The 19,225-nt window shown below is 36.8% G+C and overlaps 1 protein-coding gene across 3 annotated transcripts in view; it reads right to left on the bottom strand.

Moving 5' to 3' along the window:
* sh3pxd2aa (SH3 and PX domains 2Aa) overlaps positions 1 to 19,225 on the bottom strand; it is an 83,366-nt gene that overhangs the window by 43,914 nt on the left and 20,227 nt on the right. For all 3 annotated transcript variants that reach the window (XM_056766907.1, XM_056766924.1, XM_056766915.1), the window contains exons 3-5: positions 11,836 to 11,911; positions 9,031 to 9,107; positions 6,994 to 7,085 (exon numbers count right to left, since the gene is read on the bottom strand). In XM_056766907.1, the coding sequence (XP_056622885.1) occupies positions 6,994 to 7,085; positions 9,031 to 9,107; positions 11,836 to 11,911 (245 nt within the window). The remainder of the gene's footprint in view (positions 1 to 6,993; positions 7,086 to 9,030; positions 9,108 to 11,835; positions 11,912 to 19,225) is intronic.

Genomic DNA, 19,225 nt, shown 5'->3' with positions numbered 1-19,225 from the left:
TCCTAGTTAAACTTTGGGTCCTGTAGGAAGATAATGGTACCTACATTTGTTGTGATTACTGTTTTACTAAAACACAAAAGTTAAATTATAGATACGTTTGTAAAACCATGGTTAGTTTCTATCTTGCCAAACAAAAATTTGGGTTTGAAACTGTGTGTCAACAACACATTTACTGTGAGCATCTGTGGAAGCACATTACATCTGTTTAAGATGCAAATCCAAGTTGCACCAGCAGGTGGCGCACAATACTAAAGTGAGTTTCATCCTTTGGAAAGATTTGTCTCTTCAAGATTTACCTCTATATCTGTTTCCCTTTAAACCATTACAATATGTTTTGATGTTGTGTGTTTTGGTCCTCATTCCCATCTGGCAGATAATAATTTACGAGGAGAGACCCACATGGACCATTATAGCTTCCATTAAAGCCAGTACAATTCATGCTAAAAACAGAAATTTATGTGATTTATTTATATTTTTTATCAGGGCATTCATAGCATGATGTAACGTGCGGGCATCATGAATCAGTGGCTCATTCTGGCTATCAAAGATCATCTTTGTCTGATTTCATCAGATGGACGACTTTCCCTTCAGCAAAGAATAAACAGAACACAAGCAGGACTAGAATCAAACGAGTAGTTTAAAACTATCATACAACCAAATTGAATATGGGGTCAGTTTTCCTTGAAAAAAGGGGATTGTGGGATTGTCACCGGTCTGGAATCAGTTGTGCTTTTCAGAAACAAACTAACGTGAATTTCAGATCTTCCAGCATTTTCTGTAAGTGGCCAAACTCTCAAGATCAAGAGTATGTATGCGTGTCCCCTGGAGGATACACTTCCCGGTGGAAATCTTCAGCGTATCAATAATTCATATCCCTCTAAAAACAGAAACACAAGCATTACACTCAGCGCACACTTACAGTGTACAAATGGCTCTCGAATTTCATCTTCACTTCAACAGTCCTGCAAACACACCGCATTTATCTGCTCCATTATTCCACGTCATTCAACCATTTCTGACTTACAGACCAAAGTGTCTGACAATACGATCATTTCGACTACTTTCACACTAATTTACAGATTTTTTTTGTTATTTTGTGGCCTAACACAAACAAAAGTGTCCAGTACGTCTATTAACGTTTTCCTTATTGTGTGGCACGAAATAAATCCATACCGGTTTGGAATGAAACAAGTGATGATAGATGATCAGAATTTTCATTTTTGGGTGACCTGGCCCTTTAAATGTGTTCGATGACACTATCCTCTCAGCCAATCATGTTAAAGTCTGCCGAAGTCTGGTTGGCTCCAGGCACATGTCTGTTTGACGGTGTGTGAGCAACTGTTTCTCTTACAGTATGAAACATCTTTATAATAGAGCAGCGCTGCATTGGGAATTTATGCTTCTGCTGGAAGATCAATACGTACAATAGGATCTACTCTTGTATGACCAATTATATACACTGCTACACTTACAAATACACTTTTAAAACAGCAAGTTGCAAAGCAGACCAAATTCTTTTAGGTTTACTATGCAAGTGGTGCTTTCTCGTACAAAAACCAAGCATACAATGTGAGGATGTCATAGGCGGTTGCCAGGACATTCTATGCGGTTGCTAAAATATTCTGAATTGGGTTAACCGCATCACTGTCTGGTTGCTAGGGTACTTTGGGCAGAATATTTTACTATCAAGTAAATTCTCAAGTGTATTTACTTTGGGAAAAAAATACAATACATTATAAACCATATATCATACTTTTACTCCAATACATGTCTGCTTTTTTTGTAGCTGTAATACGCAAGTACATAAAAAATCTAGTACTTTCTTGTTTTTACGTATTATACTCACAAATTGTACTTGTGTAAAGGTAAGAAAATATGAGATTTGTATTGTACTTATGTATTAAAAGGTCAAATAAATGTATGAAATAAAGTGGAGTAAAAAGTATGATATATACGTAGTGTAGTGAAGTAACATTTTTCATTGTACTCCGATATAGTACAGATACTTAAAAAAACTTATTTATATGGGAAAGTTCACCCAAAAATGAAAATTCTTTCAAAAATTGTCAAACCTGTCTGACTTTCTTTTTTTCCTACCTAACACAAAAGACGATATTTTGAAGAATGTTGCTAACCAAACAATGGTTGTACCCACTGACTTACTTTGGTTTTGTGTCTGTATACTAGAAGTGAATGGGTACCGCCGTTGTTCGGTTACAAAAGATCTTCTTTTGTGTTCTGCAGAAGAAAGAAAGTCCTTCAGGTTTAAAATGAGAGTAAATGATGACAGAATTTTCATTTTTGGGTCACTAAGTACTGTCCCCCTCTGACTCTTGGTGGTTGCTTGATGCTCATTCAGCATCCAAGACCAAAAATCCATCCTAGTGTATATATTTCTTCGATGAAATCTTTACATTTAAGGCATTCTGATTGCAAAATGTGGCTCTGGTCCCTCTATTGTCAGATAATGGCATTTTTGCAACCATCGTATCGTCCACCAGGAGGAATTTCGTCTTATAGCTTAAAAAAGTAATTGTTTTGTCTGTAGCACAAACAACACAAATTACAAGTTATACCCTATGACCAATCGTACCAGTGATGCTGTGAATACTAACAATGACATAAACTCTCTCTCTCTCACACACACACAGAAAGATCTGAAAGATCAGGGTCCCTGTTTCATTTTGATTTACTAACTGCTGGTCTCGAAACGATTCAGACCGTATATCTGAGATTCACAGATGTCCTCACATAGCCTCACACTTTTTGCCCATCACACATTACTCACTGGTTAACAATATGTACATCTACACACATAAACCTGAAAAACATGGAATAACATTGAGCAACTAAACATTATATTTCGCCACAGAGAGACATTAGACTTAATAACTATTAGCTGTAATACTTATCAGCTGTCACAGAACTATAACAATTAAGACTTGGTATATGAACAAGACATCAACGCAACAGAGAGAGAGAGAGAGAGAGAGAGAGAGAGAGACGTGTAAGGTGCAAAAAAACAGGCGTAAATTACTCAATGTGTTAAAAGGAACTGTCTTAAAGCTAACTGCGACATCTGCCAAACATGAACAAACAGCTTCTAGAGATGAGGAACATTAGAAGACATGTTTACAGATTTTATATAAATAGGAGCAGAAAAGCATCTTTGATGTGGAGTTCTAAAAATCTGCTCTTGGAATTTGAAGAGAAATATTTGAGTGTGTTTTGCAATTGTTCGACTGCAGTCTCAAAGGAATAGTTCAACTTCGAAATGAAAATTCTGTCATCATTTATCACCCTGTTGTCATTTTAAACCTGTATGACTTTCTTCCTTCTACAGAACACAAAAGAAGATATTTTGTAAAATTTCGGTAATCAAAAACCGTTTGTCCCTATTGACTTCTGCTCAATGGGGAACAACGGTTTTCTGTTACCAACATTCTTCAAAATATCTTCTTCTGTGTACTGCGGAAGTCAAAAAGTCATACAGGTTTAAAATGACAACAGGGTGAGTAAATGATGACAGAATTTGTATTTTAAAGGAGAACTATTCCTTTAAATCTCAGAACACAAATGATGTTACATGATATGGAATTTTAACACATGATGTGTTTGTAACACATGTGTGTTGATTTTGTGATAAATAAATAAAAGGCACGACACAAGTTTGTGTCCTTAACTAGACACAGAGATGTGTTCAATTTAAGAAAAGATTGTATTGTTTTTAACAGTTTTTAGAATGCAGTCTTAGACAATATATTTTTGGGAAACCCTAAAAAAACCATGTGTGATTACTAGATATTACAATGAAACTTATGTAAGCGTTTCTTTGTCTCAATGTTGTTCCGGAGAAAAACTAATGAAAATCAGAGCACAAATGACACTGGTGAGCCTGTTTGTATAGTTTTCACCTATTTGTACATCACTTTGGATAAAAGCATCTGCTAAATGACTAAGTGTAAATGTTCAAAAGAAAATCTTGCTTGTCTTTTTAATATGGCCTACAGATTCAATGGTCTACTTTATAAAAGAACAGCCACGTCACCGAACCAGCACATCTGTAATTCTGAATCAAGCTAAATCTCCAAGAAGCAGCAATTTATGACAATGCTGCCATTCAGAACAGCTAATCATAAAGACGCATAATGTGCTGTAAGGCACATACAAATTTTACCCTGGAGCGATGGAAAAAAATGACGCTAGTGAGTCATCGTGCAGTTTCAATTTGGCTGAGAACAAAAGATGCAGTGACTGGTACTGTTGGGGACATACGTCATAGGGGATTTCAGTGTAAAAAAAAGTAAGAATTAAATCGTATAAGATTGTATTACGAAATATATATAATTTGTGTGAATGTGAGACTATAACTAAATAGCCAAACCTTTTTTGTGAAAATATCTCTCCTGCCTGTCTGGATGTGGATGGATGTGCATTTAGGAGTCATTATTCCCTAGGACTGCTCATAACACAGCCTGGATGGATGCATTTTACTGGAATTTGCACCATGTGGTGTAAACAGTTCCCTCATTATGTTCCAATATTCCATAATGATAATGTGTTTGAATGCTGAGCAGCATGCCCAAAAGTGCTGTTATAAACCACCAGGATGTCAGAGGTGTGATCTGGTGGTTAACACACATGCCCCAGTCATGTTGTGATGTGGTGGAGATATCGAATCTGGTCTGATCCAATTCCCCCTTTTCCCATAAAATGGGTTCTCTAACGATCCATCAATATAAACTCACAGTCACTACCGATGCCTTTACAGGGCATTCTGCAATGCAGATACTACCAAACAAATTCTCCCTTCCTGCAGAAAATGTCTTAGTCTTAGTAAAAAGTGATTCGACATCAACCACAATGCGAGACATCTTAAGGCATAATGAAGCTATTTGAAATGCAACGGGTGGGTCTATTGACGTCACTTTACCACAACGGGGTACAGGAAAACTACTGTAAGTGAACTGTACATCATTGAAGCATCAAAAAAGTCCTGAATAAAAACAACCTGTATAGTATTTCAATTTTTTGACATGGAGCATGATCTAAACTAAAAACAAATACACTAATCCAGGTGTGAACTGAATGCGCTCAACCTTATTTTGTCATCACTGAATCAGTTTAAGTCTAGAGAACCGTCCACTGGGGACATAAAGCAACATGAAATCATGAAAAGTGCTCAAGGTTGTGCTGCCGATGAAGTTGTATTTTATGTCTGGAGAGCTCGCTTGTTAAGAGTGAGCAGTGTGTGTGTGTGTGTGTGTGTGTGTGTGTGTGTGTGTGCAGTCACTGCAGCATATGATAAATGTGTTGTGAGGATAAAAATATATTGCCTACTTGATTATCACCAGGGAAAATTCCAGGAAAGAATTACATACAAAAATGAGATATACCGTATATATAAAGAGGGAGAGAGAGGGAGAGTTTTAAGACCCAAAAATGGGTCATTCATTACCCTTATGTTGTTTTCTTTTACGTCATGATTTTCTGTTTTCAATAGAACACAAAAAGAAAAGTTACAATGAAAAAGTTAAGCAAAATGCTGAAAGTGCTGAAAGTACTCAATGTTTTTCTGTCCAATGGCAACCAGAGGATGTTGAAATCCAATAAAATTCAGCTTCACATAAAAAAGAAAGAATTATTTTTTTCAATAATTTTTTCTGTGGAACTAATTTCCTCATATAAAGCTATAGTGTAACTTGGAAATGATGGAATATCACGCATAAATCATATAGACCTGGTCACCATTCACTTGCAAAAAAAATTAAGGACACAATACAACAAAAATTTGATGCACTTTAAGGAAGCAAATCATGTCAGAGATCTATGCAGTGCATTATACACCGGATGAGGCACGGCGCAATGCGATGCGACAAGAGAACGCATAAGAACCAGTTAGAATTTTAAATTGTGTCCACACTGGATGAGGCGCGGAGCGAGAATACCATTAGAATAAGCTGTGTGTCATTTCGCATTGCATTGCGTTGCACCGCGTCCAGTGTATACATGTTGTTACAGTAAAGACTAACATTCATGAGACACAAAGACACAAATAATTCTGGAACCATCTAAGGGAGGACACTCACACATTTTGCACCTGCCTGAGGTGGAAATGACAATATAAAGACATATTGTGTTAGGAGTAACTAGAAGGCACGAAAATCTCTTTTACATCGATACACAATTGCACTTCACTCTCACACACACAAACACACACACATATATAACGAAACGGTGTCAATTATCAGAAGTCCATTTATAAGCAATTAAAGAATAGTTTGAAAGCTTGATGCAAATATAGCAGAAGGCTGGATCATTTCCACAGCACCAGAAAATGTGTGGGAGTGTGAATCAGTATGTGTGAAAGCGTGCACGTCTTTATGTTCTAGCATGTCTGCACGTATATATGTGTATGTTTGGAATGCATAATACCATACTGTCTGTACTATTTCTGTATGTAAACTATACACCGAAAAACAATTTTCTGTAAGCACGGAATATTCTGATGATGCAATGGACTTTCCATCACTTTCCATATTGAGAATAAAATTACAAATTCGATCTCTGGCTCAATATTTTCTCCAAGGCAGCAATGAGATTAAATGGGGAGGAAATGGAGACCCTTGCTGACTTTCTGCAGCAAAAATTCTAGTAATCTCACACTTCATAGAATTTTCTTTGAATATCTATCGGCATCTATGTTAATAACATGAAATTGAGAGTCATTTCGGTAACTTCAGTATCGTTATGTGGGTTAAAGACAACTCAAATAGCATTTTTTTTAATAAAATGCACTAAAATACAGACTACAGCTTTAAACAAATACGTCATACAATATACAGTATTGCATGCAAATGTGTGTTCAAAAGCACTTTGCATTATATTTGTGTAAATTAAAGTACATTTAAGCATCTGTGCAAGGATTCGTGTGTGTTAGTGTCGATTTTGTGTGAACATGTAGACATTTGTGTGGGTCTCTGCAATACTTACTCTACAGGAGGGCTCATATCTTCTGGTCTGGTCTCGAAGAAGTGAAGAACTTCCTCACTCTGTGAGATCTGAGGAGGAAGCCGGACCAACGCCTGGGGGAAACACACAACACGATATGGACTGTCAGACCCGAAACAACAAAACAACCAAGCAGAACAGAACAGACGAATAAAACAGAAGATAGCAAATGGTTTCTTGAGACCCCAGAAGGCAGGGGATCTAGTTCAAAATCCATTAAGTTTCCAAGAAATGTATCAGTATTTATGACAATGCTTTACATTTAAAAAAATGGTAAAACCAACAATACGAAGTAAAAAGCTTTGCGGCTTCAACATTTTTGTGTTAACAACTGCGTGGTTAGTCTATTTAATTATAATTTACTAGACAAGAATGGCAGAAATTACTCATTGTGTCATTCTGAAATGAGTCAAACATCACAAAGAAAGGACGAACCGCCTGTGATTTCAATTTTTGAAAATATGTTAATATATAAAAAATATGTTTTTTCTTCTGTGAGTTTCATAAATGTCTGACAAAATCCAGTCTGTGTTCTGAGTGCTTTCAAAGGACTCGAAACGATTTGCAAATTTGTTCGTGAAAGAACAAAGGGAAAAATAAAAAAGCAAATACAGAGCGGAGCAATAGAATCCCTGGAGAAGTTGCTGTTATTTATTTATCTATGGAGAACACAGAGCAATTAAATGGAGATGCTTTGTCTTATTAAAGCTTTCAGGAAATAGCTGGTAAACATTTTACGGTTAAACCTTCCAAAATACGTCTCTCTCTCTCTTCTTGATGGATGTCGACATGTTTAACTGATACGGCGGAAAGAGGACACAGGATATCTGGAGGAAGTTAGTTATCTCAATGGGCTTTCATTTAAGGTCCATTGAAATAATTGTTTAAACCAGGGGTGTCTAACACAGTGCCCACGGTCATCTGGTGGTCCACATGGAGCCTGTGAGTCACTTGCACATTACATAGAATTAATGGTCCAGTGTATGAAATTTAGCGACATCTAGCGGTGAGGCTGCGAATTGCAACCAACGGCTCACTCCATCCCCTCCCTTTAGAAGCACCATGGAGGCTGACATAGAACTAAATGACGTAATGTTTTCACTCCTTTGCCAAGGGCGATAAAGGATTTGCGAAACACTCTCTGTAGAGCAGTTGGTCCATATAGGGCTACTTTAGAAACAACATTTCGAATACCATGTAATGGGACTCGCGGTGTATGTAGACAGAAATAGCTCATTCTAAGATAATAAAACATAACGCTTCAGTCTTTATACACATAGTTATGCATATTATGTTGCATTTCTGTCAAAAGATCTTCCAAATGCACTGCAAGCTTCTTTAAATAAAAGTGTCATCCAAAGGCATCAATGTAATTAAATGTATTATAATAACTGACTGTTAACATAAAAAATTATTTTAAACCGCATTAGAGAGTTTTGTTGAATGAATGGTTTAAATTATTACAAACATATGGACTGTAAGATGTAAATAAGGCGTAACGTGAAGTATACAATTACATCAAGATTAGTTCCAAGCAATTCCTAACTATTTTTAGAAGTGCCGTTTTAACTTCATTTGTGTGAATGTCATGGAGACTGTCGCCACAACAGCCGTCCATCCAAGACATCCCATAATGCCGCCTCACTTCAACAGCTGCTCTCTACTCGATTGAGTGTTTGTTTACATCCACTGTGTGTTTGGCTTGTGTGAAAATATTGGCTCTGTGCCTTAAGGAAGGAGGGGAAGAGAAAAGACGCTCTAGAGGAAAAGATAAAAAGAACGAGAGATCTAGCTGTGAAATTCCCCTAAAATTATTTTAAGAATATTATTGAATAGCTTATAATAGAAACTGTGTATTGCAACGCCTGAACTTATCGAACACTTGCCGCACTTTCTTTGCAGTTCCTTGTGTTGTTTTTTGTATGAAATGCTCTTATTAAAATCATCAAACAGCTTAGACATATTGAATAAGAATATTTAAAACAAACTCAAAATCACAAAGAGAAAAACATGACTTACTCTGCAATAGTCGTCAATGAAGCGTAACCTCTTCATGGCCACGTCTCGCACATGACTTCGTCTGAAAAGGATTTTGCCTTTAAAACAAAAGACAGAATCAATGAAAGCAAAGTTTTGTACTCGTGATCAAGTAATCATGATGAAAACTGCATAACCTCGTACAGTAAGCACACTCCGTTAACACCGGCTCAATGTAGCATAAACCTTTAGAAAGGTCTCGGCAATACTATATAAAGACCACCTACTGATGGGAGACATCACGTGTCCCTTTTAGATGCGATCTGGAATATCTTAATCAGATTCAGAAGCTTCGAGAAGATAAGATCATGTCTCTCAGACCTCCGGCTATCTGTCGCCCTTCTGTCTCAAAGCTGTTAAGGCTCCAGGCGAGATTGTGAGCTGCTCAGCATTGTGCAGAATGAACAACAACATCTTCTGACAACCAATTCAGTTATTATAATGTGAAGGCTAAGAACCGTAATTGTAATTTTGTGGCGTTGAGTTCTTTAGTTTTAAGGCAATCGATATGTTACGGACTAGTTGTTGACAGACAAAATTTCAGCAGATGTACTCATTCAGAATTGAAGCAAGTTTCGTTGTGCCTACAGTCAATGATAAAGACGTTCATCCTTAACTGGCTTAAAAGATAAGTGCATGCATGATGTACATCTGTTTCCAGGCAGAAAGAGCTGGATGAATATCATATCCATCATCTGACTTGTGATGGAATAGCTCGGGTGAACCAAACCATAGTGTCTGAAACCGCTCCTTCCTATATAGTGCACTATATCGGGTGTCCGCTATTTAGTAGTGGTGTCCGAAAGCTGACAGAACGACTTCATTTGTTCAGTCTTTTTACCAACAATGCATTCTGATTTTGAGTGTACATTCGAGGTAACTTAGATAAAAATTTAAACGCGATAAATAGAGCTGAATGTTGACACCACTGTTCTCTGTAGAGTTGCTTGATAGTCGAATCCTCTTAGCTTGCTTAACTGAATTGAATGTTTGAGACTTGGGAGGAACTATTGACAGAAATGCAATATAATATGCATAACTATGTCTTCAGAGGTATATACAGATAAGGAAGGGTTATATTTTGTATTACCTTAGAATGAGCTATCTACATACACTGCGGGTCCCCTTACATTTCTCCATGTCTTTCTATAGTAGCCCTAAACAGATAAACTGCTCTACAGAGCGCATTTTGTAAATACGTTAACTCCTTTGCCAAAGAAATTAAAACGTGACGACATATTCGTCCTTTGTCAGTCACCGTAGTGCTTCGAAAGGGAGGTGTGGAGTGTGCCATTGGTTGCAATTCACAACCCCACCACTGAAAGGCGCTAAAATCTACACACAGCTTTGAATTTTCAATCTGAGGCATTTGCCTCTCTATCGCCATCTGTCTTTAAAAGATAAAGTTGCAGGTTACATTTGATACTTAATATTCTTATGTGGCTAGAAGTCAAATGACGCCAAATGGACATTTCCGAAAAAATCGTATCCGACAGCTCAAATTATTACCATTATAAATCATAATTATAGGCTTATCATTGCGAAAAAATGTATGGGGTAGGGAGGGACTTTTGAAAACTGATTTAATGCTTGCTCAATAATTTATTTTTGTTTATTTTGACCAATTGGACCAAAAATAGCGTTGATTCATCTTTACGAACCTGCTCTGACAATGTCCCCACCTCTAAATAATGCTCTCGTTGTGACGTTAACAAAATCCTATTGGGTATTTTGAAGGGTCATTTCTCCCCTAAATAAAGACATTACATTATAAAGAAATAAAGAAAATACATTACTCACCCCGCGTTGTTCCAAATCTGTATATATTTCTTTGTTCTGATATACAGAGAGAGAGAGATTTGGAAGAATGCTTGTAACCAAACAGTGGTGACTACCATCATGGAAAAAATTACAATGGTATCAAAAGTGCCCCAGAACTGTTTGCTTTCCTACATCCTTCAAAATATCTTCTTTTGTGTTCAACAGAACAAAGAAATTAATTGTTTCTTTTATGGTAGTCAATGGTATGGTGGCCAATAATTGTTTTGGTTAAAAGCATACTTCAAAATGTCTTTCTCTGTGTTCATCAGAACAAAGAAATCTGAGGGTGAATACATGAAGAAAGATTTTTCATTTTTGGGTGAACTGTCCCTTTAAATAATGGGTTTTTTAAACACCCCATCCCAACTTCCAGCATCTGTTTAATGTCCCAGCGGACCACAATAATTAGATTGAAGGTAAATGATGACAGTATGTAGATTGAAAGGTTAGACACTCCACACCCTTAATGTTTCCTTACAATCGCAGTAAACGATCTTATAATCCATTTAATTTCATAGTTCTCCAGCCAACGATACAGCAATTCAGTGAATAATGTAATGAAGTCAGTGATAATCTGACTTGTTGTGGATCAGTTTGTTCGTACTGAGATGTCAGGAAAAAACAGAGTCTATCAGAAAGACTGTTGGGAAAATAAGAACAAGCGAGACACCGGGTGTCCAGGGAATAGAACAGCCGCATCAGCAACAGAAAAAAACAAGTCTCTCTCCCTCTCCCCCTCTCTCTCTCTCTCTCTCTCCTCATTTTCTTCTTATTGATGGGTGTTGTTCTTAGGGATCGACGCTGCTCATTTCAACGACTCTTGTGTGTGAGTCAAGAACAGAAATATGACCCTGTCCCAGCATTACGATGACTTACTGTAGACAGATCTGCTGACATCACATATTTGTGTGTTTGTGTGAGGGGGTGTGTATGTACAAGGGAGGGAAGACTTGCTCTGTCGTTTACCTGGAAGAAAAGGGATGATCCTTTTCTTGGGATCTTTTTGCCCTCCCTCGATTGGGAACTTGTCCAGAAGCTGCATCTGCGGAAAGACACAAAACACAGGATGTAAATGAAGCAGCCAATAGCAGACACCATTAACTCCTTACTGAGATGGAACACACAGACCAAACCCTTCATCGCAAAGTGAATTGTGCGATAAAAATCATGTGTATGTAATTTATTTGCGGATTTTACGGTTTTGAAATTTGCGGTTCATTCAATTTTTTCAAATCTCTTCACATATATCCCTTTGGTGAATGTGTAATACAAACCGCTGAAGATGATTTTTAAGGATCCCACAACCAAATGTAAAGCTCGCTTCTTAGAAATAGAAAAAAACCACCAGATTGTGCATTAACAGCTGTTTCCATGCAAACATGACCCTGCCCCAAGACTCCCAGAGGGCTGTTCATTAGTAAGAAACACACATAAGAAATGAGAGATTGAGAAAGTTTGGAAGTAGCTGTTGTGGGAACCAAATTGCACAAGAAGAAGATTAAGAAAGGATTAGGAAGTCAAATCAACTCAAAAGCACAAATGAGCAGCCAGGAATTGTGTTTTTAATTAACAGCTCGGACATGACTTTCAAAAGCATTTAATACCTTTATCCGCACATTTTTAAAATACGTAATTAATTAATGAAACGTATATGCAACGAGCAAGACGGGAACAGAGCCGTGAGGGAACGATGCAAGGCCTGTCAGCTGTGCGTTGCGCCGCTCTCGCATCTCTCACGGAGGAGATCGGAAGCATATAAAAGGACGAGCGACAGGAGTTTACGACGAGAGAGGACCAGGCCTGGACTATACGTTATGTTTTATTCTGTTTGTGTGGCCGGCAATTGACCGTGAGGGAGTGAGGGACCCTTTACTTTTGTTTTGTTTTTTGTTCATTTTATTAAAAAGATGTTGAAAGTTTGCTGGTTCCCGCCTCCTTCTTCCTTACTTGGAACTTTGTTACAGTATAAATTTAAGTTATAATCTTGAATCTTTAGAATCTTCAGAGTCTTTAGATTTGTGAAGTTGTAAAATCTTCAGTTTTGGGATTTTGAATCTCAAGAGTCTTTAGATTATGATTATTTAGAATCTTCTGAGTCTTCACATTATGAATTTGTAGGATATTCAGTTTTTCGATTATGAAGCTTTTGAATCTTCAGTGTTGGATTATGACTCTTTAGAATCTTTATATTATGAATTTGTGGAATCTTTAAATTATGAACCTTTAGTTTATGAATTTTTAGATTAAACATTTTTAGAATCTTCAGAGTCTTTAGATTATGACCTTTCAGAATCTTAATATTATGAATAAGTAGAATCTTCAGTTTTTGATTAAGAATCTTTAGAATCTTTAGATTATGACTGTTTAGAATCTCCAGAGTCTTAACATTATGAATTTGTAGGATATTCAGTTTTTCGATTATGAATCTTTTGAATCTTCAGTGTTGGATTATGACTATTTAGAATCTTAATATTATGAATTTGTGGAATCTTCAGTTTTTGGATAAAAAATCTTTAAATTATGAACCTTTAGTTTATGAATTTTTTGATTAAACATTTTTAGAATCTTCAGAGTCTTTAGATTATGACCTTACAGAATCTTAATATTATGAATGTGTAGAATATTCAGTTTTTGATTAAGAATCTTTAGAATCTTTAGATTATGACTGTTTAGAATCTTCAGAGTCTTAACATTATGAATTTATAGAATCTTCAATCTTTGGATAAGGAATCTTTAGATTACAATTTAGATTACAAATCTTTTGAATCTTCCTTTTTGGGATTTTGAACCTTTAGAATCTTCAGGAATTTTGGATTTGGAGTCTTCAGAACATTTTTTTTTTAGATTTTTTTTCTCGACCATCTTCAGATGGAAGACATCATCTGATGTCTTCAGATGATTTTAAGTATCAGAGTCGTTAGATTTGGCATCCTTTAGCATCGCTCTCTCTCTCTCTACCTCTCTCTCTCTCTCTGTGTCTGTCATTAACTGGTGTCTAATGTCTCTCTCAAGAGGCTTGTCAGAATGTTTGTTCTCCTGTTCCCACAAGGTCAGATCCATGAGACAGGACACACTAGATGTGAAGCATCTCGGACACTCTTTCTGCTAGGCTTGCTAAAAATTCCCAAGAAAACCATAAGTCAAGCTTTAACATGAATCCATGGCACAGGACCAGTGGAGTATTTGAAATTCAAGTCGATCTGTAATTGAGGACACAAAGTGGACAACAAACTCAGATAACACCACTGTTTATATACTGTATGTATGAGGTCAAAGCAAGCTCATTTTTTGGCCATAGAGTGACAAGGAGAGCTAAACAATGTAACTGGGTCAGACAGCGTGTAGAATTCAGGGGTGAAAATCAGAAACATTATATCTACCCCCACTTCTAAAAATACTAATCTAAATAAAAGAATGTATGAACATCTACATTTAGATACGCCCCAATGTACTTAAATAGTTCCTAACAGACAGTATCACATTTTAAAAGAACTTTGCCTTCTTTTATTAAGTCTATTCAACGCAAGTGCTTTTCTGAGCTTCCCTATTCAGGTGTTACTTTGACTATCAGCTAATGTCTTAAAGATGTTTATGGCATGCAGTGGACTCTTTTACAATGTTTGCTCTTCTACACAAACATGACACTAAAAATGTAATGGCTTCCATGTGATGGACCTGGTTGTGCTTACTGGATGAGAATTACAGGAAGAGTTTTAGCCTCCTAAATATGTTCATTCTGATATAAGAGCAACTAGAACTACCAAGAATCACCATCAGAATAAAAATCATCTTAATAAAAAAAAGACATGTATAGAAGACTGTGGAGGTTGACAAGAACTGCATGGCATTACCACATTACAAAATGGCTAAAATAAAGAGATAAAGGATAGACAGAGAGGCACAAAGTTGCATAATAAAATTTTAAAAAGGAAAACAGAAATGAACAGATAAATAAAAATGTAGAGACGGAGTGAAGAAGAAGGACAGTGGAAGAGAAGAAGTGTGTGTGGACCACACAAGAGAGAAGTTGTATTTCCCAACCACTGGGGCACCTGGAAGACTTCCTGAGTCTCCATAGCAACAGGGGGCGGGGAGACAGGAGAGAGACGCAGCGATTGGATGAGAAGGTGAATCTGGAGTAGAATGAATAAGATTGGAGACACACACAAATACATATCCCTGCTATCCTTCTGAAACCTTGTATCTTCCTATTTTGTATGATTTTTTTGCCATAAATTATTATTATTGGTCACCCTTTATGTTTGTATCTGGGTTTGCAAATATCTAACCAATAAAAAGTATTAAAACGTTCTTGACACCACAGTATTTAATCATTTAAGAAGTACAGTGTTTTTTGAATTTCACAAATGACAGCAAATTTGGACATCCGAGGTTTTGAAAGGACAGTGACCATATGTGACCCTGGACAACAAAACCACTATTATGTGTCTATTTTTCAAAATTAAGATTTTACGTCATCTGAAAACTGAATAAATAAGCTTACCATTGCTATATTGATATTGTTAGCACTTTTGACCGAGATGCAACTATTTAAAACTCTGGAATCGGAGGATAAAATCGCCTTTAAAGTTGTCAAAATTAAGTCCTTAGCATAGCATATTACTCACAAAAATTAAGTTTTGATATAGTTTCGGTAGGAAATTTACAAAATAGCTTCGTGGAAGATGATCTTACTCAATATCCTAATGATTTTTGGCATAAAAGAAAAATCTATCATTTTGACCCATACAGTGTTTTGTTTTGCAGTACTATTTATACTGTGGGGGCAGTCTTATGTAGTGTTAAAGTATTAAATGAAAAGTGAAATAATCCATAAAAACATTTCAGACAATACACCTCATATTGTCTATCTTGTATTTAAATGCAAGTTCGATTTCTTTTGCAATATCCTCATGAAAAAAATGTCTTATTATATATTACACCATGGTGTAAAATGACTCACACTATAAGAGGTCATACCGCACACTCCCACCCCAAAGTAGTAAAATAAGGTGCGAAACACAAATGACGAAAAATTATAAAAGAAGATGTTGAAAAACAGGCACAGTGAGATCACTTCTAACGTGATTTGCTTAAAAAGTCACATCACAGAGCTGCTCCGGGGGGCCTACATCAATTCGTGCTCCATGATACATCCTGTTTCAGATGAGAGTGACTGTGACTCCATCAAAGTCAAGGATAAGCGTGTGAGTCACATAAAGCTCGTGATCAGCCCTTTTACGCAGCTGCATCAGGGGGCCCTCCTGGTAAAACACATTATACAAGAGAGTGAGCTCTGTCATGCAGCTCCATCAATGGGCTCATTCAAGTCATACACATCAATGCATATTTCATGACACTTAAAACAGTGACCCTTGTTAGAAAGGTACACCAGGGGGGCTGCTTTGCAGTTCTAAAGGAGCTTATTCTACACTTCTGTTCCGTTTCAACTAAAGTCTATTTATAATGCCAGTCAAGGGTTCCTGTGCCAAACACAGTCAGAATTCAGATGAATACTCTTTACCTTCTTTGAATGAATCTGGCTGAGAAGTACAGTACATGTCCCGTGACCCAAATGATGGAGGCGATCACATGACCTCCTACTAATGCCTGCTGATAGGTCTCATGTTGTATGATATCGTTGACAACCAACAACACAAAGTTCAGTTTATACAATTCTTGATGTTTACTTTGCTGCTAGAAGATCTGAGCTTTAAAGAAAATTGTTTTTGGAAGAAATGTGAAGTAATCTGAAATGACTTGCTGAGTTTCAGCAGGGGGACAGATTTTTTAACATGAAAATCTTGACGTTTCGCGCTGACTTCATCCAGCTGGAGCCACACAGAGAGCTGAGAACATCTGCTCAATGAGCTGTTTTTATGAGAGAGAAATTGCAAAACAATGTGGTTTTAAAATTTTCTGATTTTGGAAGATAATGTGAGTGATGTTAGTTCTGAAAAAGTCGCTCCCATCGTGCAAGTGATGAGTTAGGCGTGGCCAGAGAACTGATGCGTATCAGAGTGGTTTTGTTCACGTTGCTATGTGGTTGCTAGGGTGTTTTGTGTGGTTTCCAGGGCATTGCTAAATTGTTTTCAGTGGTTTCTAGATCAAAATAGCTCACACCCAATAACATGGAACCTAGATATGGCAAGAGTCAATGTAAGTTTAGGGATTTATGTGCCTGGCACACCACAAAAAACAAAGTCTGATCACTTCTGAAAACAAAACTATATCCATATTCATAGATAATAAAAAGCATAACTTTAAAACATAAATCACGTCTTTTGTACAAGCAGTGTATGCAAGTTACGTGCCACAGTTAAATACATTTCTAATTTATTTCTATATCGCCTTTTACAATGTTGCGTCAAAGCAACTTTACAGTAAGCAACCGAAAATAAAAGATAAAAAGTGTATTAAATATTTACAACGGTTTTTGGTACATTAGCTGTACGCAAAATAAAAATATATCAAACTATTAAATATCCAAAAAAAGGTGTAATATCAAAATATAAAACCAATACCAACCGGTTACCAATGTTCTTCATTATCTTATTTTATGTTCTGCAGAAGAAAGGAAGTCATACAGGTTTAAAATAAGAATAGGGCGAGTAAATGATGAATGTTCTTTCATTTTTGGGTGATCTGTGAAGGGTAAGATGTTCTATAATCAAAGGTATGATGAAATAAACCATCTCACTTTTGGCCGGGCAGACGGGGACATTTCACTGTGTTTTAAGGAGCTTGTTTGTCCTAAGCATGTTTGTCTTAAATCAAGGTAAAATGTAGACTGGTAGCCAAAGGGTGCGAGTACTCGCACTGATCCAAGAACGCACTAAATCCCCTGATTACAGCAATACAGGCAGTTTTATTGATACCATTTGTGTAAACAGTGTGAGAGATGGAGGTAAAGATATAAAGAAAAGAGAGCGGGCGGATGAGCTGGATTCCTTGAATTATTCTGTGCACCGTGATTGACAGAACACACGTGATGCAGTTCTGCTACACACATGAACGCAAACACAACACACTGTCACATTTGTGGGATCTTATAGTGAACGTGAATCACATAAAACACAAACAAGCACAGATGTCCTGTAGAAAGGTTACTAATGGATAGTGTGAATGGAGTCCGGACATGCATTAGTGAGCACAGTACTAAGTTTCACTAGACATATGTGTATACCTATACGCACACACACATTTATACACACATTTATAATATATATATACTATAAGTGCCTTTCAACTTAGTATATATTACAGATAGGTCTTGGGTTGATCTAGGACCCTAGACAACATTAACAACAATTACATTTAAAGGAACTGTTCTAACTTCTAGCATCATTAACTGAACCTTGTGATTTTTTTTAAACTACGAATATAATGTGGTCTCTACTCTTAACTACTGTGAATTGTCAATTGACACCCCCACATTTGCTCTTAGGTCAGTCTAGAAATTGTAACTTGAATTAATCTCTGTCAGACACGAGAAGGAAAACAATGCCCTCGATGTGACCCTCCGTCTGAACCTACAGACCAGTCAGGGTGGAGCTGAAAATACTACGGGACGAGACGTGAAACAGCACTCACCCATGTATCATCAGAGACGCTTCATGCAACCTATGGGTCACAGACAGCGACTCGGAAACACTCCCTAACAGAGGCAAAGCTCTGAGTAATGAGTCACATGTTCCTCAATCCTCACCTGTCTCTTGTTACATTAGACAGCTGTGTCTGAATCACACACATTCACAAAGATCTGAGACGAGACACAGAGAGAGAGAGACAGCACTTATACATCACTTAATTTCAACATCCAAAAAAAATCAATACAAATTGGGAAAATAAAGTTTGTTTTCAATAACAGAACACAGAGCCTCTCTTTGACACCAATTGTCTTCAAATACAAATAAACAATAATTGATTTATAATATAGGAAATCATTTCGCAACCTTGATTTGAATAGAGCAGCGAAAACTGAGACCACATTGAAATCAAAGATTTTTTTCAATTTGATCTTTTCTACTCATATAAATTGACATTTTGTTTTTCTCACTATAAAATTCAACAGTTAAAATTCCCTCTATCGTGTCCTTGTATACTTAAAGTGGCTGTGCAACGGTGTTTCATGCATTCTGACTTCTGTTAAACCTGCGGTCTTCTCATGTTTAACATGGTCAACTTGTCAAAAAACTAGTTGGGCATACGTAGTATTTTTGAACTCGATACACTCCCCCGAGCGAACGTACAGGTTTCGGAAAGTTTTTTCCAACATACAAAAGTATTTCATAACAAATTTTCTTTCTCCCAGAAAAGCACACGCGCATGCGCTGACGTCACTTTTACTTGTGTG

The sequence above is a fragment of the Triplophysa dalaica genome, chromosome 2 (assembly GCF_015846415.1).
Source record: "Triplophysa dalaica isolate WHDGS20190420 chromosome 2, ASM1584641v1, whole genome shotgun sequence".
In the NCBI taxonomy this organism is placed as follows: domain Eukaryota; kingdom Metazoa; phylum Chordata; class Actinopteri; order Cypriniformes; family Nemacheilidae; genus Triplophysa; species Triplophysa dalaica.
The sequence above is the reverse complement of the archived record's forward strand: the minus strand, read 5'-3'. Positions and strand labels throughout refer to the sequence as shown.